Genomic DNA, 22247 nt, shown 5'->3' with positions numbered 1-22247 from the left:
TCAGCCACACACACAAAAAAGACCACTTTACCAGGGATACTTCTTTAGTCTCCCCAATTAACACATAGAAAACAATATGCTATCAACATAAGTTTGGGAATTGCTGATACAATTAAATCATCTTGTCAGCTGATCTCCTATTCCCTTCCACGTAATCCAAAAGGCTTGTCTGGCATCTGGACCTCTGAAAAAAAGACACTCCACAGAAGATATGCTGAGCTCCGAAGTGAACCCACTGAAAAGACCAGACACTATGCTGAGAATCTTGATTCAGGAGCAGAGATCAGAAATCCGGACTCGTTTACCCCTTTGTAGATGTCCACAGCCAGTGTTGAGTTATCGTCTGGGAAAAGGTGAGTGTGGGGACTGCTGCTGTTTGTACAGACCGCAACCTGGAACCAAAGCAGTTTAGGATCAACTTTTGAGTCCAGAACTCAGAGAAGAAGACCTCTCCAACAGCTCACACACAGACGGATCATCTAAGAAACGAGTCCTGCAGGTGAGACACTGGACACAGGCTGATGACAGCAGAGGCTGGCGGCAGGTCCTTGAGCTCTGCCTCCCCACTTTTCCTACGCCCCCAGGTCACCAAAAGCTTCTCCTCGAGTCAGAGTGTGCATGGTAATACACGAATGCTGGGTCATTTTAAATGATAATAGGTGGTGAGGGCCCTTAAACAGACTTCAAATATGAGAGGACGCCCAGAACAGAGTGGCCTATTCAAAGCAGAGCCAGGAGTCAGAGGTCCTATGGGTGGGAATCAAAGGACTTATCAAAACTAGATTGGCAAAAAAAAAAAACACCTAGATTGGCAATCAGGAGTCAAGAGGACAGAGAATTCAGTGTGATAAAATAGCCTGTCTAGCCATAGCTTTATTTTCTGTTGGCTGACTCCTCCCGCCGGTAAGCACTAAATGGCAGGACTGGCAAGCAGCCAGTAGTTGGTAAACAGGAAGCAAAAGGGGATGAGAACAGCCAGACATGAAGCCACCAACAACGGCACGAGGCAACCTTGGGCTAAGGCACGCTTCCTTACCTGTTTAAAGCTACGAAGGAGGGTCTGGGCTTGGTCACAGCCCCAGATGTAAACCTGAGTAGTGCCATGACTTAGGGGCAGCACTGAGATCTATTTCCCCTGAGCTCGAAGTCACTGTCACGTTTTCCTGCCCCAATGCAGCCTCCTCTTTACCCTCACATCCACTACTACCCAGGACCCGGGCTTACTTACCACCTGCTCGTTGGTTTTCCCAAAAAATGCTTCAGCAAACACCGAGACAACAAAGACGTTGATGATAAAGGAAACAAAGAGAGCAATGCAGGATTCAATGAAGAAGTACTTATTCGCTTCTCGAACTTCCTGCTTATTGGCTCGGTCTACCTGTCTGGACTAGAGAGAACAGCAACAGTCACTTTTTGATGAATTGGAACAAGTTTCCTTGTGATATTTCATAAGTCTGTAGTCAGGTGAAAGGCCTAAGGGGCAAACAACTGACCACATGAAATGTGAGACTCCACTTACATCCTGATTCACTGACTGAGTAAGAAGTCATGACCCTTTGATGACATCATACATCCCAAAGAGGAAAAAGTGAACGAGTGACTGCTGAGCCTTCAGTTATGTGGCTGGAAGAACTGCTGACCTATGAGAACAATCTGATTTCAGACCTAATGGGGACACCACCTTAATTACAAAGGTCTCTGAAATCTTCCAACAAACGATTGTGATGGATTAACTGGTAAAAGACAGATTAGGCTCTTTCCTCCTGATCTCCATGAGGCCATTCAGGCATCTGAGATTTAAAGACAAGAGACACGGTGCCCCTTCAGATCTTTTAAGAAGGACTCTAGTCCCTTCTCTATGTCATCTTGGTCCCATCTCTGGTCACCTTGGTGATACAAGAGTGTGCAGTCCAACTGTGGAAAAACACGTGCTCCTTCAGGGCTTCAACAGTTGTGAACTAAGTGTGTGTCCCTTGCAACAAAAGGAAAAGATGCCATGAAACTACACAGGCCACTGAGATAAGAAAGGTCTTGCTCACCTTAACTAAGGCAGAATGCAGGTACATGTTGTGTGGCATGATAACAGCACCCACGATGCCCACAGCCTGCTCAATCTGTGGGGTACGACAGCCTGAACAGGATGGCAGGAACATGCCTTTGAGGACCTGGGTCTGGCTGGGTTTCACTGTAACATACTACACACAAACAGAACAGCTATTAGTCTTTTCTGGAATATGAGACTAGGGAGTAACACAGTACTAGAAAACACTGCATCTTTACTCCTTAAACCCCTTCATCAACAACTACACAGGAAATGAGGAACACAGAACCACCCAAAAAAACCAAGCAGTACAGTTCAGAGAATTTAGGAATGGGGTATCCAGACACTTCACACTGTATTTTAGATACATGAAATCGATGTGTAGTGCTGCTGCTCAGTCATGTCCAACCCTTTGCAATCCCATGGACTGCAGCCTGCCAGGCTCCTCTGCCCATGGAATTTCACAGGCAAGAATACTGGAGAGGGGTGCCAATTCCTCTTCCAGGGGCTCTTCCCCACACAAAGACAGAATCCAAGTCTCCTGTGTCTCCTGCACTGGCAGGCCGATTCTTTAACACCAGCACCACCTGGGGAGCCTGGATGTGTTGAGAATCTAATTAATATTCTAAAGAAATAAAACAGCTGCTAAGGGCCTTATTGATACTATTGTCACAATAACTCCTGTGAGACACACCTTAGAATAGTCGATTCCTGATTATCCACACTAATCATGCTTCCATGTTCACCTATGTATAGAAAAATCACTAACACTTGCCACTAGCATCTGCTGAGACTCACTCAGAAACACTTTTTCCTGGTTCAGCATTTCTCTTGAAGGCTTAGACCAAGCTCTATCATCTACTCATAGAGTAGACACATTCTCAAAAGCTTAGCTAGGCCAATAAGCAGAAATCAGTTTATAATAACTGGACACAGACAGGAGCATTACTGAATATAATGGTAGGGTTAGGGTTACTTTTAACCCAATGGAATGTCCAGATTGGGGCACAAACTGGGAAACATGTACTGTATCCCCTATAGTTCACTAATTGTTACAATACAGAGAAAGTCCAAGCTGCAGCTACTGTCAACTAGGATGAGCAAAAACAAACCCCTCTAATGTTAACAGCCAAGAATAATGCTGTAACCCCTTTCCTGACCCTCTCCAATGCTGTTCTGTTGCTGAGAATAACTTGGGACCAGAAATTCTAGTACAGTTTTAAACTAGGAGTCCCTGCAGGTCTTCCTGGACACTAGTCTCTGCCACATCCTTATTCCTTTAAAATTGGCCAGTTCTGAATTCGGCTTTTTGTTAGCATGTACTGTCTTTCATAATAAAAGGACAAAAGCCTTGTTTTAAAAAGTTAATAATGATAATAATAAAGCTAACGAATAAGCCTGTAATACTTGCCTCATAGCCAAATGTGAGGGCCATAATAGTGATGAGAAAACCAAAAAATGCTTCCAGCTTCCTCAAGCCTAAAGGGGAAAAATACAGTAGTGAGTTCACAGAAGGCAGATTACCCCATAAGCCACATGATGGAAAGCAGTTCCTTTGAGAGACCCCTCCATTCCCACTGTCCTTACCATATTTGTCCAAAAAGAGAAATACAAATGTATCTGCAATGGTGATGAGAACTCCACCCCATAGAGGAATCCTAGGTCAGAGATTAAAAAGGGAGATTATAGGAAAGAAACAATGAGAAAGACCCATTTCCCAGTTTCCCAACAGCTCTCCAGATACATGACACCTGGAGGACTAAGGACTCGGGAAAAGGGAACAGCAGCAAGGAGGCCAGACCTTGTGTAGTTTAGGATCTCAGTACTAAGTAAAGTAATACATTCATTCGAATTTTGTCTACGATTTCAGATATTCAGGACACAAATCTAAAAAGTAAGGGTCTTATCTCTCAAGGGACTCACTTATCAAGTGGGATAAACTGAGATACAAATTAATTATAACACACACTGCCACACACTGGCTAACAACAGGTCTGCATAACCTGACATGAGAACATGGAAGACAGAGAGCCTACATCTGGCAGGAGAGAAGACGGTGGTTCCAGAAAGGTTCCACAGAAAAAAACAATACTTGAGGTGAATCTTGAAAACTGAAAATGACTTGGGATTTTCTTTTTACGCTTGCTTTGAAATCTGGCAAAACAATGATTATTTGTAGAGGAAAAACCCCTCACCTTCCTACAGACAGGAGATTGATGGCAATAGCTGAGCCAATAACTTCCTGCATGTCTGAGCCAATGATAGCCAGCTCCACCATCAGCCACAGGATGATTCGTGGAACCTAAACATCAAACAGCAGAAAGATACGGTTCTTAATTAATCATTTCTAAGAACTTCCTCCATAGTTTGGAATTCATATTTTGGCAGTGATCCAATAACAGTCCTTTATTAAGCCTTAGGTCTAGAGATGAAGGACCAGAACTCAAGCTTTACTCGGTCCCTTGACAGAGAGGGCCAGGCTGCTCTTTGTGGTAGAGCCTGAGTCAAGGTTAGGACAGCAGCTGATGCCAATTTCTTCTCCTTCTGTTTTACTTGACACAAGAATGGAGTTTCCATTCATTATTTCCACTTAATTTTTTGCCTAAAAACAATCCTGAAAGTGTTAGGGGAAATGAGGATGCTAAGATGGTCAAAATACTGTTCAGGAGAGAATAAAATACTACAGAAGAAAATATCTATCCTGACCATAGCTGAAGAGACAAAACAAACATGAAAAGGTTGGAGTCATCCTTAATATAGTAATGCACAAGCAAGTAAAAAAAAAGACAAGATATGCAAAGGGACTCGGGGCAAAGTGTTGGAATTGGGTGTTCTATAATAAAATCTGGGAACTAATCTGGTCAAATAATCGAACAGAAAGAAATTTAGAAGTGCTAGCTCACTGAGGCCAGGAAAAAAAAAAAAAACTAAGAAACATGAAGTGTAAGAAATGTAAGAAGAAAGAGAAGCTAAAACAAACTACAAGTTACCAATTTTTTTTTTTTTTGAGAGGCATATAAGAAAAAAAAAGCAGGTAAAGATACTCTCTCACAGCCAGGAAAGGAGATTAAACATTCAGGATGAACCAGAAGTCGCTCAGTCGTGTCCGACTCTTTGCAACCCCATAGACTGTAGCCTACCAGGCTCCTCTATCCATGGGACCCTCCAGGCAAGAGTACTGGAGTGGGTTGCCATTTCCTTCTCCAAGAGATAGATTAATTAGTACTTATCTAACAATCAAGTCTCTCAAGAGTCTTCTCCAACACCACAGTTCAAAAGCATCAATTCTTCGGCACTCAGCTTTCTTCACAGTCCAACTCTCACAAACATAAACGACTACTGGAAAAACCATAGCATTGACTAGACGGACCTTTGTTGGCAAAGTAATGTCTCTGCTTTTGAACTGGACTGCAAGGAGATCCAACCAGTCCATTCTAAAGGAGATCAGTCCTGGGTGTCCTTTGGAAGGACTGATGCTAAAGCTGAAACTCCAATACTTTGGCCACCTCATGCGAAGAGCTGATTCATTGGAAAAGACCCTGATGCTGGGAGGGATTGGGGGCAGGAGGAGAAGGGGACAACAGAGGATGAGATGGCTGGATGGCATCACCGACTCGATGCACAAGAGTTTGGATGAACTCCGGGAGTTGGTGATAGATAGGGAGGCCTGGCATGCTGCGATTCATGGGACTGCAAAGAGTCGGACACGACTGAGCGACTGAACTGACTGAACAATCAAGTCAGTTTAAAGCTATCCTCCAGACACTGGGTCTACCCATTCCTGCCTTAGACAGCAACAAGTCCCAAATGTCTAGACACACAGCTACCTATGATATGAGTAACAAACACTGCTTACCCTGGGATACTGGCGGTGACACACTTCAGCCAGATGCAGCCCAGTGACCACTCCCAGTCGAGCTGCAAGGCGCTGGAGCAGGAGCCCCACGATGGTGGCCAACAGAAGAACCCAGAGCAACTAGAGAAGAACAAAACCCCACCATTACACTCATGAGATAACTAGTGGTTTAAGTTTGCTTGTCTGGCAATGTCAAGGGGAAAGAGTACACTCAGGAAAGAGCTCCACTCAGGAATCCAATGATCTGAGTTCTGTATCACATTCTGCACAGAACTTGCTAGGTCACCTCGCACCTTTCTGAGCCTTAGTTTTTCCCATCTGCAGTTGTGCTTTTGTTCAAGGAAACTATCTGGGTAAAACAAAACTAAAAACCAACCACATGATAAAATTTAAAAAACAGACGGAAAGGGCTTCCCTGGTGGTTCAGTGGTAAAAAATTCATCTGCTGATGCAGAAGAATGGGTTCAGTCTCTCGTCCAGGAAAATCCCACATGCCACGGAACAACTAAACCCGTATGCCACAGCTCCTGGGCCTGGCCTCTGGAGCTTGGGAAACACAGCTATTGAAGCCTGCACATCTAGAGCCTCTGCTCTGTGACAAGAGAAGCCACTGCAATGAGAAGTCCGTGCACCCCAACTAGAGAGTAGCCCCCACTCTCACTGCCACTAGAGAAAAGCCTGCGCCAAACAACAAAGACCCAGCACAGCTAGGAATAAATAAATAAATACATTCTCATTCCTAGTTGGGATTAAAAAAAAAAAAAGATGGAAAAGCACTTTTCATCTAAGTGTCAGAGCCAATATAGAATCAGCACATAGCCCACAAGGTTGATATCCAACAGGCAGAGCAGAGAAGTACGCTGTGAGTGTTTAAAAAGGAAAGGGGGAAAGACTCCATGTTCACCTTAAATCCAGCCACTGCTCCAGACTGCAAATCAGACTCAATGTTTCCTGGATCCAGGTAAGCAATGCTCATAAGAAATCCTGGTCCCGTGAAGGCCCAGAGTTTACGAAAGCTAAAACAAGAGTACTGTACAAGAGAGGAATACAGAACAAAATGATTATCACCTCCAGGGGAAGAATGGATACATGCATATGTATGGCTGACTCCCTTCACTATCCACCCGAAACTAGCACAATATTGTTAACTGGCTATACTCCAATACAGAATAAAAAACTTGAAAAATAACAATAAAATAAAATAAAATTTATCTTGGAGAAAAAAAATGATTACCACCTCCAAATTCCTGGTCTAACTTATGTATTATTTTATCACATAAAAAGCAACAATATCAGCTTCATAAGAACAAAGGATTTCAGAAGTTGGACATAGGTGTGTCCAAGTTTCTTTTCCATCTTATCCATTCCTTATCAGCAACCTGGCTAGCTCTCTGTCCAAATAAGAGCCCTTCTCTTACCTGTCCTTCCAACAGCCTTTCATTCTAAAACCCCAGCAATAATAACCCCTACCTCTGTGCTCAAACACTACCCAAATGGGACAAAAGGCAACGTAAAAAAGGGAACATGAAAATCATGCTTTCTGGATCAAAAAATGCTCACCAGTAAAACTTGGCAATGGTTTTTCAAGGACCTTAGTTTCCTTAACAGTTTCTCTGACTACAAAAATTCAGTCTTCAGAGATTGCCTGCCAGAATTGACTCTGAGGTTGCTGATCTTCAGTTGTCTAGCAGACATTGTACACAGGTTTTCCCTAGATAATAGTATTTTCCTCCAAGGACCTGTCACTAACCTCCTCCTCAGGAATGGCAATCTTCTCATCAAAGTAGGTGGTGAAGGGGTCCTCTGAGCCCGCCCCGGGGGACTGCGGAATTGAGGAGTTACTGTATGCAGGGTTGATGGCACCAAGACTGGCAGAGTCTCCATGGTCTCCAGAAGCATCTTCTGAGTTAAAAGAATTGAGAAGAAATGAATTAAAATGAACAAAATACACTACTATTAAGGTGCTTGGTCGTGTCTGACTCTTTGCAACCCCAGGGACTGTAGTCTGCCAGGCTCCTCTGTCCATGGAATTTTCCAGGCAAGAATACTGGAGCAGGTTGCCATTTCCTACTCCAGGGGATCTTCCTGACCCAGGGATGGAACCCACATCTCCGGTGTCTCCTGCATTGGAGGAAGATTCTTTACCACTGCACCACCGGGAAGTCCAGTGCAGTTGGTAATATCAGTAATCATCTTTAGAAGTACTAACATTAAATCTTTTTAATACCTCAATAAATGCACAAGATCTACCTAACTCCGTCTCAATTTCCAGTACTATATTTTTAAATTAATTTTTGAATTGGCAATACATTCAAATGGCTGAAAATTTGAGAAACACAAAAATGCTTACAGTAAAAAAGCTCCCTCACAACCCCCTTCTCCAGTCACCAAGCCCTATATCGGTTTTCAACACTAATCTCACAAACGGCCTCCCCGTAGTTTCACACTTCTACTGTCACTTGCCAATTTCTAGAATCATTTCATTTTCTTCCAAAATCACTGATGTCTAGGGCTCAATATGTAACATCCCCAGACTAGCCTCACTGATCACCCAAATCTTAACTTTTAGAAGGAAATAGGCTAACAGGACACTTTCTCCACCTCCCACCCATTATTTGGTAGGATTTAGTCAAAGGATCATCCTTGGACATTATATCTCCATCAGGCTTCCCCAGAAACGGCTAACTTACAAACCACTATCATATTTCAGGCTAAAATCTGTAGCCGCAGAGAAATGACCAAAAAGGAACCCTTCGCCACCTGACATAGGCCTGCAGTGAAGAGCCTGGGGAGGGGGAGGTGTCACCCTTGCGACAGGAAGGCTCACCGCAGACTAATCACCAGAGTGATTAATCTTCCTCCTGCATTTCGCTGCTAATTTTAAATCCGGCCAGTGGGGGGGGGGGTGGGGAGGGTAAGGGCGAGGGTCTCACAGAAAAGGGCTAAGTCACCAGAAAGTTAGGAAACCCAGTCTGCTGAGACCATCAAATGGCTATTTTTAACCACAAAGCTCTAATCTCAGGGTTTCCAAGAACCCCTTGCAACCGCCAATTAGAAAAACAAAAGCTTTCTTTTTATAGGGAACTGACCCACTTCACCTTAAGTGACACTGAATTGAGGAGTAAATTTACTGAAAAGGAATGGAAATTCTAAAGGAGAAATTTAGACTCAGGAAGGATTAGTCAAAGCATAAAGTCTAATGAAATACTCTATAAGGTGCTAGCTCAGTATTTTCCTGTTCCACTCTTATCTGAAGTGTCTTCAGCAGCCAAAGCACCCCAGAGGTTTTTATACCAGGTCTGCAAGTTAGACTGCCTTTACAAGCACTATTGCTACAGAAACCAGACTTGCAGCTAATCTTGGCTCATCTCAGAACTGGAAATAAAATTGAGGCAGGTCTCTGTGGTTATAAATCCATTTTCATTTACAGCCTAAGTCACCAGGTCACCTAAGTCACCTCTGAATGGAGCAGGTCTCCATATAGTTGGCTGGGGGACAGGAGATGGTGACAATTTTTGATGGAACAGAGGACAAGAAGGACAATATGGTAAATTTCTGTTACTGGCTTAAGCCTAATTTCAAACAAAAATGAGTCAATAACACAAAGCTGTAAATTACCATCTGGTATCTTCTGTTCAGGACCCAACACCATGGTGGATACCTGAGTGCCTGAGTTCTTAGAAAAGGATTCTGGAAAAGAGAGAAGAGAAGGAAGAGAATTAGCAAGAACAAATTAAAACAAGTTCACAACCAGTATTCTGTGACATTGTTTGACTGAACCCTTACTATGCAAAAAGAATAATTGCTCTACTGAATTAGATAACCTTGAAAATAATCACAGTTTTCAGAATATGATTAAGAGATATTTAAGGGGAAAAAATGAAATACTGGCAACACGTGGAAACCAAAGTAAAGCAAAAGCTATTTCAGGCAAGTGGGCAAGTAGTTTTTAATAAGTATCCACGGGAGATAGTGAAGGGCAGGGAAACCTGCCATGCTGCAGTCCGAGGGGTCGCAAAGAATTGGACACGACTTAGCAACTGAACAACACCAAAAAAGCCTCCATACAGAGGCTTCCAGGCAATCAATCACCCAGTCTCCCACCCTTTACCTCCAATTAACCCAAATATTTAAAAGACTGACTTCCCACCATTTTGATGAGCTTTTAAGGACAAAGATCTATAACTCTTTGATCTAACTAACAATTTAAGTTCATGTTTCAAGTTTCTGGAGGGTGGGGAGAAGGGGGAAAGACCTCACCAGCACACTGGTAGAAGAGGGCCACTATTTCCCAGTCTCATCTTTCCCTGAGAGAGACTTCAGCTGTAAGGTTTCAGGTCTCATTCCCCAACACTTCAACAACTGAGAGAAGAGTGAATGACCATGCTCCCCTCAAGGAGAGCTGAGGCACCAGGAGAAAAAGCCACCGACAGCAGCCCGCCTGCACCTCTCTCCATCAGCAATAAGTAACCTACAAGGGGGGATGAGGAGTGAGGGATATTAGGGGTGAGAGGGGGTGTGGTAGTGAGGGGGTATCTCAGATGTCCAGCCTCCTAGTGGGTTAAGTTTAACTGGGGTAGAGAGCTTAAGTTTACTTGGGCTAAGTTTAACAGGGGGTAGAGGGAATACTAGTAAGCCCACTGGGCCACAGATCTATGGCATATTCTCCAGTCAACTCCACCAATAAGGTTAATTGTTTAAAAATTCTGATCTACTGATTAAGGAATCTACTTCTTAGTTATTTCTAAACTTAGAAATAATGGGAAAGGTAAATAATATTGTTAACCACCACCCCTTCAATCCCAATAACAACTATCCTGAAAAACTGAGGAAGCCTCCCCTTCTCTCTCCTTCACTATTCCTTTTCTACTCTTGGACGATTATTGCTCTTATGTGAACAGTGCTCTACTTTCTTTTTTAGATAATCTACCGACATATTCTAGGACTTCCCTGGTAGCTCAACAGTAAAAAATCCTCACGCTAATGCAAGAGACTTGGGTTCAAGCCCTGGTAGGGAAGATCCCCTGGAAAGGGAAATGGCAATCCACTCTAGTATCTTGCATGGAAAATCCCATGGACAGTGGAGCTTGATAGGCTACAGTCCATGGGGGTCCCAAGAGTCAGACATGACTTAGCGACTAAAACAACAACAAATCAACATATTCTATATCTGTTTTGCCAAATTACAGAATTAAGACCTGAAAGGAGTATTAGATTTCATCTATTTTCTGGAGTACACAACATACCAACATCTAAATCTTGCTAATTTAGAAAATACAAACTTTCAACTCTATAGTCACCAATAAGGAGACTCCTATAATAAACAGTAGCCATGTCCTTCCTATCAGTTTGTGCTATGAGATGGTTTCGTCAGCAGACCTCAATACTGCTGACTAAATCCCACCCCTCTTTCAGCCAGCACCTCAACTAAATGGGACTTACACATCTGACCACTCAGCAGCAGTACCACTTGGATTCCAATCACAACACAGATACTTTTACTTAATTCTAAGAAGCCAGGATAACACACAATAAACTAGAAACCACAAATCCGATCTGGGACTACGGCTCTTACACGGGAAATCGTGGGCTATTTATATGAGACAACTTCCTTATACTTCAATCAGCTCTGAGAACATTATTATTATCGGGAATTTCCTGGTGGTCCAGTGGTTAGGACTCCATGCTTTCCCTGCAAAGGGCAAGTTTAATCACTGGTCAGGGAACCAAGATCCCACAAGCCACAAAGCACAGGCCCCTCATCCCACTGCCCCCAAAAAGAGTATTATTATTGGGAGTTCCCTGGTGGCATAGCGATGAGGATTCTAGCCTTTCATTGCTGTGGCCTGGGATTCAGTTCAATCCCTGAATGGGGAACTAAGATCCTGCAAGCCACACAGCACAGCCAAAAAATAAATCAAATAAATAAAATGGAAAGACGTGCCAAAAAGTGTTAAAAGTGGTTATTTTTTAAAGAATATTACTATTAATGTTATATTGTTATTATTAAGAATAACTCAAGTTTCTAACTGCTGCCCTACTCGTAAAGAATCGATAAACTTCGACTACTTTTGCGTGACGACACTCGGTATCAGAAGGCACAGAAGCGTTCAGTGTACTTGAGGACGATCCCTGTCCAAAAGGAGCCTTTAAACCTTGCATCTTTAAAAAAGCAAAACAGTTGAGATAGTAGTGTGTTTTTCCCCAATATGAAGTGTGAAAAGGTGACAGTTAAGTAATTTTAAAAAGAAATATCTCAAGATAAAAATTTTAATAATTACTATTAGTATTCTAAGTGATTGTTCCCAAAATTACTTACAGAACTTGTAAAACACAAGAAGTCTGATCTTCTCTGTGAAATCTCTCTCCAAGAAAGAAAATGGGTTCTAGATTCCAACCTGTTTGCTGGTTTGTTTGTTTGTTTGTTGTGCTGCATCATGCAGCTTGTAGGATCTTAGTTCCTGGACCAGGGATCAAACTGGGCCCCGGCAGTGAAAGCACTGAGTCCTAACCAGTAGGCTATCAGGGAATTCCCTATTCCAAATTTCTCATCAAAACACTGAGTCAACAAATTATAAGCGCCATTGCTTGCAGTGTCTAGAGAACATAATTAGAGCAAGGAATGGAGAGTCAGTAGGCTCTGGGTGCTGCCCAATGTTAAGGTTTTCACGAAAATCCAACACCCATACAGAAGCAGTAAGTTAATATAAGACCACTCTGCTCTCTAGGACCATACCACCAGGTCACTTCAGTCATTAAATTACGTTAAGAAAAAGATCAAGTGGAGATACAAGCAACAAGATTCAACCCTGCAGTACTCGGACAGTTATGATTAACAATGTGCCTTGACTTTCTAGCTCACCCCCAACCACTAAGTGTCACCTTCTCTTAAAGCCAGTAATTTCCTCCTATCAAACAGCCATCGACAGCAGCGGGGGGAAAAGGCACTCACGGGTCAATGTAATATAACTATTTTATCCCATTCCTTATCAAAAAAGTTGTAAGACTGTTTTACAAGATAAGAGTGCTAATTACATTTTCTGTCTAAATGTCAAAAGTCTACATATCCTTTGACCCAGCAACTCCATTTCTAAGAATGCATAATAAAGAAACATTTGTACAGGAAGTATCAGCATATGCAAGAATATTTCTCACAGCACTGTTTGCAGCGTCAAAAGACAACTACGACATTCATAGAATGGAACACTGTAAACAAGGGAGATCTAAACGGACTGACAGGAAACAGTCTCCAAGATACACTGTGAAGTTAAAGATACAATTTATAGAACTCTATGCTATCATTTATGCAGCAAAAGAGAGAGATTGAGAAAATACATGTACAGAGGAAATCCAAAGGACATGCCCAAAACTGGTAATGCCAACTCCAAGAGCAAGGAGTGGAGGAGCACAAACGAGGTCAAGCAAAAGGACCTCTCATGAAAATACACTGTGTGCAGTTTTACAATTAAAAAAAAAAAAAAAAGCCAAGTAAATGCATCATTTATTTTTTAAAAACATAAAGATCATGCAGATTTACTCAGTTCCCCAACAAACACCTCAGGAACCTTCCGTTTTTCAACGAACACTTCAGGGACCAATTCTCTCTGATGGAGCTTCTGCAGTGGATTTCCAGAGAGCTGAAGCCTCAAGCTTAACTTACTACTACTTGGACTTAGTGCGCAAACAGCCATACTCTGAAATTGTGATTTGGAAGTTTCTCCTGAATCCAAAGAAATAAAAAAATCCTCCTCAGCAAATCCTCCTCTTCACTCCCTAAAATGGGTTAAATGGCCCTCTTTCATGTTCCCCAAGGCATCTGCTGCTTACTACTATCATATCATGTTATTCTGAAAGCACTTATTCCCTGATACTACTCTTGCAACTTCTCTGCAAGTTTGAAATTACATCAAAATAAAAAGTTATATCCTCCAACACTTACTAGTTATAAAAACTTATGAAATTTAATTCACAGTAATTCCAGGTGTTCTCTTGGCATTTACAAGAACTCTAGAAGAACAGTGTGAATAGCCCAAAACTGGTTTAAAAATCGCCAACAAGGAAGTGTGAAATACTGAATATTAAATACATACAACTTCAACTTTTCCCCCCACGGCTAAAAAAATGCTTGAATTTAAACTAATATTTTTCTTAGAAAACTCTCTTATAGAGAGCAAGGGTACCCCAAGCCATTTCATTGATCTTAGGAGCTGTTGCAAAGGTCTCCCTAAAATTAATTTGAAGTTTTGGAGAGGACTGTTTTTTGAACTGTCCTCTAATTCTTCTCCCCGTCTTTCCCCCATTATATAAATAAAATCAGAGACAGCATTAAGTAGGAAAAGAAGTTTCATAGAGGCAACCATAAAAGTGTGCATGGAATCAGTTGATTAGATATATATGAACAGGAATGTTTAAAGCTGACTGGCAAACCCACCTCTTCTTCCTCAGCCAATACTCAGTGTTCAACATGCTGGTGACAAAGTGGAAACTGCCAGAAACAGGCATTAAAAGTCATACTCAAGTTGTTTATTAGAGAATAAAAAGGAGTTGTGATGAAAAAAAAAATTTAAAAAAGAATTCCATTTGCTTGAAGAAAACATAAAGATTTCTAGATCCTTCTAAAATTCCCTTTTCTCTAAAGGTCTACTTTAAGGCTAAAGCACTTGATAATCTTACTAAACCATTATTATTAATCTAGCTTTTATATTATATAAGATGTTCCTCATGAAGGTGAGCTCCTGCCCCCGTATGATTGAGAGTCAACAAAACTGAAATATTCCGTGGTTCAAACAGAGCTCACTGCTGTCTGAACCTTTGTTTTTTAGAAATATCTATTTATTTATTTGGCTGCGTTGGTCTTAGCTGAGGCGCAAGGCACCTTTAGTTGCGGCATGTGGCATCTGGTCCCCTGACCAGGGATCAAACCCGCCCTGTACTGGGAGCAGAGCCTTTGCCACTGGACCACCAAGCAAGTCCCTGAACCTACAGGCTTTAATAAGGAGTACTACTGGCCATTTTTCAAAATGAGAAACGGTAACTTCCTCTGTTTTTCCACTCCAGGTCAATAAAGCACCCATTTCTCAGTATTTCCATCAAGATATCCATCTAATTGATTCCAAAAATCTCCCCCCACAGTGGATGATGGGAGAGAAATCAGCTTAGAAAAGTCATGTGAATTTCTAAATTATAATTGAGGATGTGAAGTGTGGAATTGCTTTTTAAATTTCGATTTTAAAAAATCCTATTTTTCTCTCATAAAAATGAACTTGATATAAAATCGACATATTGAAAAAAAAAGATAGGTTGGAAAGAGATTACCTCTACTTCCTGACAAAATAACAAAGCGAAAAGCCCCTCTGGTTAACAAAAACGCCTTGAAACTCTAATCCTCTCCACCCTAGTGGGTAATACTTCAGTAAGCTGAAAGCCACACAAGCACACCCAGTTCATTGAGTACAAACAGTGCTGCCGCTGTACAAAGAGCTTCACTTACAGAGCATCTCTCTCTCTCTGGCACAAGGTCCACAGACTGTGTTCCTTTTTTTTTTTCATGTTACTGACTTTTTATATCATAGTAATGATCTGAAAATTGGACACATCTCATTTAGTCTTTCAGAATACCACAATTTCAACTCACCAAGTTCGCTGTTTGCCACCTGACTTAGACTTTTGAAAATCTGTTTTATGGTTGAAAGGAAAACCTAACATGGAGAACATCTAATGATTAAGAAAGAAGAGAAAGGTTAGGCAGCAATTAAAGGAGAGAGGGGGTAAGATACCGGGAGGAAGAGTACAGTTGATAACAACATCAGCTGCCTGGGTGTCAAAGACGATAACAGTGGGGAGAAATGTGGCCAGGCTGTCAAGAAGTACTGTGCTTTTAGACAAAAATATCACTCATCAGCCAGAGACTTCAGAATTAGAAGGGCCCAATTAGTATCTGTTAAACTGGGCTCTTCACTTTCTCTGCTCAGCCCTCTGAGGCTTAGTCAGGTTCCAAACCTCCTTGCCTGCTTACATGACAGGGCCACTAATATCTTACTTCCAGAAACTACAGCTTGGTCTTTGTTCCTCCCAACTCTCACTGTAAGTTTCCCCTGATTTCCTCCCGATCGACCGATGTTTACAGTAGTATTTCCCTCTGACAGCCCAACCTGGCCTTCTGGGCCTGACACAACTATCTCAGAACACAACTCCAAGCATTGCAAAAATTTCAAAGACAGCTTTACCCTCAAGTAAGAAAGTCTATTAAACTAATCTATACCCACTTCTTGCCTCAGGGGAAAAAAAAAAAAACGTTTTGCCCTTATACTTAAGATAGCTTTTCTCTGGCAGAAGTGAGGAATGATTACCATTAGATTACATTCAACTTATTTATTCCAATGAAAGATACTGGCTCCCTCAATGCAGACTGACCTTAACAATATTAAGTACATATTTTCCCCAAAGTTTCTTTGCTTAAAGCAAAGAAAAATTATCTGTAAAAACAGAAAATATATATAAGATTCTCCAGGCCTCCTTCTACTCTTTGGAACCTGCTGAAATTTCAATAGTTAACTTGCAGCCTCCTTTCATTACCTAGGAATTGTATAGACACTCTATAAATGGATGGAACCAAAGCAAACAAAAATACCCACACAGGATGACCTACTAGTAATAAGAACAAAGACAAGACTGAGAACCCTAATTTCCCAATCTAAGTTTTTACTGGGAGCTGATTCTTACATTAAAAAATGTAAGTTACTCTGATCTTAAAAGTGGAAGAGGAATTAGACAATAAATATATTTTTATCATTCCTGGCCAACTCTTTGACATTCCATTCTGATATTACAGTTTATAATTCATATTTATTGTTTTACTATATCCATGATATTCCTGATGATACCTGGAGGGCTCTTCATGTCTCCAGGGGCCAAGAACGTTAATTGTTCAACATGCGTTTGTTAAATAATCAAGACTAAATGGCATTGGATGGCTGAGACAACAAGGATCTCAGTCTCCGAACTCCTCATATTCTGCACATTCAAATGCTCCCTGTCCTCTTTTCCAAAATATTTATTCAAACCAGACTCACATGATAAAGATGACAACAATATTAAAGAAAAAGGCTTCCCTCTCTGCCTCAAGCACTTAACTCTTTAAAGATATCACTCCCTGTCCTCCTTATTAAAGCACAAAGGTTTCACAATGGTCTTCACTTGCACAAAGCCAACATCAAACTTTCAACACTACACAAATACTAAATTGTCTTAATAAAAAGCTAGCAAACAGGCCAGCATACTTTATGCAGTAAGCCATGTTCTTTTTTTGTAAATCCAAAGTTTCTCATTTAGCGATTAGTTCCCAATTCTGCTACTTATGTAAACAGCAGTTTTCCTGGAAGGGGAGAACTGAAAGACAGAAATGTCTTCTATTAAAGCCTTCCAGATAGTATCAAGAGAACCTCAGAGAAACTTTTAAACTCACAGAAAGAGCCTAAGTCTGTCAGCAGACATTTCTATCTACATACACAATAAGAAGATAGGGGCTAAAGACGTCTTTGATTTCACAGCACTCACCCAAACTCTTAGAACTAAAAGTCAATTATTAATAGAAAAGATGCTGCTTTGTAAACACCAGTATTGAGTCAAAACTGAACCAAGGACTTCCTGGGTGGTCCAGTGGTTAAGAGTTCACTCTCCAATGCAGAGAACGTGGGTTTGATCCCCGGTTGGGTAACTAAGATCTCACGTGCAGTGGGGCAACTGTTGAGCCCATGCCGCAGAGAGAACTCAGCGCATCTCAGCTGATGTAGCCAAATAAATAATAAACAAAAGAAATAAATATTTTTTTTAAAAAATGAACCAAATCTGCTTAGCTCTGAGGTGTATTCCAAGGGATCACCGCTGATTTCCTAACAGTAGAGTAAGACTTGCGTCAAGCTTCCCCATTCACTAATAAGAACTGCAGCCAGGCTGCCCAGAAATTCCCCGCCCAAGTCCCATGGCCATCCCGGAAATTTGAGGAACCAAGTGTGCTGCAATCATGGCCTTTTTGGTAGTGGGTCCAAAAAAAAAACAGTCTGTAGGCCAAGACTGTGAATGAAATATTACTCAATGAAAAACTAAACAGCCAAAGAGGTTTTCATTTACCCAACACAGCTATCATGGACAGACGGTACTGCAGAGCTGGAGTTTCCAACCTGACTTAATGATAAACACCCAGCAGAGAGTCTATAGTCACAAGATGTGAATGGAAAACAGGCCTAAGGGTTCACTGGCCATAGGCTCAGGGGATTCTGAACAAAGAATAAGTAATAAAGTCAGAATTCTTTTAGTGTGGAATCTTTTAGGGGAAAGAAGGCACTTACAGGTAATAATATTATAACAAAAGGTCCTACATGCTAGGAACTGTTCTAAGCACTTTATGTGTATTAATTCATTTAATACTCACCACCAACTCTTTAAGATACTATCAATCCCCATTTTAAGTATGTGGAAACAAAAGAACAAAGAGCCTAAGAATCCTGCTCAAAGGTTTACAGAGCCCAGAAGTGCTGCAAACTAGTTGGGGTTCAGATTCCACAAGAGTTACGGGAGAAACACAAGGTCCCCTAGTTGCAGCAATATTCACTACAACTATGGCCAGCAAAAGTTTCTGGAAACTTGTCTCCTCTTGCCTCGCATTCCATAGAATTTTTGCTTTTGCTTTTTGCTTTAAAGAGGTGTCACACTCCCTTAACTCCATCACACTTCTTTTGAAAGCAGTGGACGGTATGAGAGTATCTTCACTTTACACACAGGAAAACTCAAGTCCAGGTTATTCAACCTCTTCAATGATGCTCTTTGAAATAGTCTGATATATGAAGAGAACTGGGGGAAACCAACTGAAAACAAAACAAACAAACAAAAAGAGAACGTCCAAAAGTAAACATAGCTGCAACAGCACGAACCTATGAAACCGAACAGATGTCGAGCAGCCAGCCACCCTTCTCACACACGGAGTGCGTTGCCCCTACAAAAGTTCCTGAGCCTGGAGGCTGCACAAACAGCCCTAAAACCGATCTACACAGCAGGACTCAGCGGTCTGTCCAGGCCCTTCACACGAAGAGGCCCTTCTTGGATGTCGCCTGAAGTAAAATGAATTCTTTCGCTGAAGTGCGGCGGCGGGAGGCCCAGGAAGCGGACGGGGCATCAGGGCTCCGAAGATAACAAGGAGGCCGAGGGGACCTTGCCCCTCGTCCGTCGGCCTCTCCCGCGGCGTGAAGCGGGGTCAGCAGACCTTCGACCACGGGTCCCGGGACCGCGGCAGGTCCGCCCAGGGCTTCAGCCATTTTCTCTTCAGGTCTCTTTAGGCCGCGGCGGGGAAGGGGCGAGGCCCCTGCGACCTCCGGCGTTCGCTTCCCTCCCCCGCCTCCCGGCGCCCTCCTCTCGCTCTTCCTTTGAAGAACGCGGCTCCGTCTGGAACCCGCGTCCAGGCCCTCCAGCCCGCGCCGCCCCTCGCAGACCCGCCTGGCGCCCCGCACCCCAAATACTGGCAGCGGCGCCTGGTCCCAGGCTGGCCCTCGAGCCGCCGGGAGCCCGGGAAAGCGGGGCGCCCGCGTGACCCCTGACCTGGCCCGCTCCCCACCTTACCGGCTCCGCAACCACTTGACAATCGGTCCCCGCTCCAGCGGCTCCATATCCCTGGAGCCAGCGCCACGCCAGCCTACACGCCCCGCGATTGGCCGACAGGATCGCAGCCGCACGTTCCTATTGGCTGGACTCTCCATATTCGCCGCAGCGGCCAACGCGCGTGGCAGGCTGACTACTGACCCCGAGTCTCCGCCCACTCCAGGCTGACTGGGGGCGGGGCCACGGAGGCCTGGGCGGGAGCTGTCTGCGGCGGAGCTAGTGCTGGAGCTGGTCCAACCCACACTGTGTTGTGGAGTCTCCCACCCCGCCAGCAACCTGCGGACGAGTACGTTTCCTGCTGTAGTTCGCCGTGGCCTCGTTAGGCCCTGGAAGACAAGATCATTTCTTCTGAGACACGGCTCTATGAGAATTCCAGCTCCACCCTGCCAAGTATAGCCACCTCCCGCCCCCAGAACCACATCATGGTATCTGCTGCCCCACCAAGAGCGCCCCACACCTGGGAGGAACCGCGAAGCATCAGCTAGTGCAGCCAGTTCGACTGCATCAGGTGCCCTATTCCGAAGTCTCGGCAATGAATTTTCCTTTCTCCTACTCAGCTGCCTCGCTTCTTCTCCCAAACTTTATTTTCCACCTACCCCAAAGCAGTCCCGCTCCATTCCCAGTTTCAATCGCACATCCCAGTCTTTGTCTGAAGATTACGACCAGGCTAGTGGTGCTTCAGAAAGGAGAAAATAGTCTGACTAACCACCCTAATTTTCTACAATGTCCTTTACAGCTGCAGAAACATTCTTAGACCCCTCTCTCTACCGGCCCCCACATCGCCCCCATAACCGCTTTCCTTAAAGGTAACCAAGCATATCTAATCAAGTCATAGACCTAGAGAAGAAAAGCATAAAGCCCTCCAACATGTTTCTTCGTGTAAAAACTGCTAGGAGAAATTTTTATTAGTTGATAAAAGAGTCCAAGAGAAGAGAAAAGGAGGGTTTTGCAAAAAGGAAAATCCAAGTAAAGTACAAACAAATTCAGGGACCAAAAAAACTGATCTGAGCATCATCAGTGATCCGATACAGGCTGGTTTCCATACCGAATTTCTCCTAGGGAGAAAAGAAAAGGTACAAATTAGTTCTGAGAATCTCTCTACAACACATACAGAGTGTTTCAGAAAGGCTTGATGAAGTCCCTCCAGAACAGAACCTTTCCTTTGGGAACTTGTACTGCAACTAGAAAATAAAATGGCTGGAGCCTTCTTATCGCGTTCCAGGTCTGCTCTGGTGGGTAGATTCCCTGGGCTATTATATGCTTATTGCTGGCTACTTACTTAGCTCACACTGTGGGGCATCCTCCTTAAGCTGTTTCTTCATTGTGCAGGCTCGGTCTGACTTTCCCAGTGGCGCTCCTGTTTCTTGCCTCTATATATAGAGACAAGTGCGCCTCCCCTTGGTTAGACAGGCCCCTTACCCTGCTCTGGGCAACACATTGTTAAAGACACTGCAGAGAATTTCAAGAAGCAAACCACACCCTTCAAAGCATAATCAAATTTCATCTTTGACCTTCCATGAAAAGGAAAGCATCATATATCTGCCACTCCTGGATATTAAGGAACAATTAACTGCCTGTGAAAACTTTAATTCTAAGATTTCATCTCTGTCTTATTTCACGGGTGCTCGAGGCAAGCCTGTGTGTGCCAAGTGGTGGAAAGGGGTGGAGTAAGAGGAATTGCTTTCCTTCCCAGATGCCACCCCCACTTGGAGTGAAGCTGGTTTGGGCACTTGAACCAGGATTGCATGTGCACTAGGACTCTGCACCCTGAAACGTAAAGTGAAACCACTTAACCCCAAGCCTGACAGTCCACGAGTATTTTCCACATAGGTACGTGCAGTGCCAGTGTAATTATAGGGAGTCTCAGAGTATAGGTAAAAACGCCACCCAGTCCATCCCTTGAGATCTGAAGAACCCGCTGGCATCAGCCTGGTCAATCAGTGATAAACAGGCGGACAACAAAGCCACACAAACCCGAGACTCAGTGTCTGATGTTAAAGAAAAAACAAAAAACACCTGAGGCTGCTATGTATATGTGTGTGATATATATATCCAGAGAAAGCCAGGATTGCTCAATCTGGGGGGAAAATGGTGGAGGAATTTGCCTCAGGCAAATATCCTAGATTATTATTTCCAGCCAGCCGGAGGCAAAGCTGGAAAGGAGAGGCATTGGAAGGGAGTGAGGAGAATAAGGGGGTTACTGGAAGGAAGAACTGGCTGCCTTCAGGAAGTCTTCTGGCAGTTTTATGGGAAATCTGCTTAGTACCTTAAAAACATGCAATAAGCGTAAAAGATATAAACACCATAGAATGGAAAAGAAAGAAAAGAGCAATCAATTCATATCCATCTTCCAGCAAGAGGCTCTAGTTCCTATACAGAATACCGTAGCATCGCAAGATGAAGATCCTTTCATTCCAGGACTAGAAGTCATCTCACTATGATTTGACCTATCTCTTTGTCCTTGTTCTACAGCAGACAAGTTTCCTAAGGCAAAACTACCTTAGATTGGGTTGAGCTCAATTTATTGCTGGCTACTTACTTAGCTCACACTGTGGGGCATCCTCCTTAAGCTGTTTCTTCATTGTGCAGGCTCGGTCTGACTTTCCCAGTGGCGCTCCTGTTTCTTGCCTCTATATAGAGAGACAAGTGCGCCTCCCCTTGGTTAGACTCCCCTTCATGGGAAAATAGAAGAAAAAAAGA

The 22247-nt window shown here is 43.1% G+C and overlaps 1 protein-coding gene across 11 annotated transcripts in view; it reads right to left on the bottom strand.

Annotated features, from left to right (window-relative positions):
• The window catches only part of SLC11A2 (solute carrier family 11 member 2), a 35917-nt gene extending 15038 nt beyond the window's left edge, over positions 1 to 20879 (bottom strand). For 3 of the 11 annotated variants that reach the window (XM_024991780.2, XM_059886456.1, XM_059886455.1), the window contains exons 1-11: positions 20827 to 20851; positions 9516 to 9587; positions 7648 to 7799; positions 6802 to 6927; positions 5898 to 6017; positions 4237 to 4343; positions 3629 to 3699; positions 3453 to 3520; positions 2040 to 2195; positions 1229 to 1387; positions 306 to 392 (exon numbers count right to left, since the gene is read on the bottom strand). In XM_024991780.2, coding sequence (XP_024847548.1) covers positions 306 to 392; positions 1229 to 1387; positions 2040 to 2195; positions 3453 to 3520; positions 3629 to 3699; positions 4237 to 4343; positions 5898 to 6017; positions 6802 to 6927; positions 7648 to 7799; positions 9516 to 9549 — 1080 coding nt within the window. In that variant the 5' untranslated portion in view covers positions 9550 to 9587; positions 20827 to 20851. 11 annotated transcript variants of the gene reach the window in all.
• Positions 20880 to 22247: the final 1368 nt, after the last annotated feature.

Source organism: Bos taurus, chromosome 5 (assembly GCF_002263795.3).
Source record: "Bos taurus isolate L1 Dominette 01449 registration number 42190680 breed Hereford chromosome 5, ARS-UCD2.0, whole genome shotgun sequence".
NCBI lineage: Eukaryota > Metazoa > Chordata > Mammalia > Artiodactyla > Bovidae > Bos > Bos taurus.
This window is presented reverse-complemented; position numbering and strand designations above follow the sequence as displayed.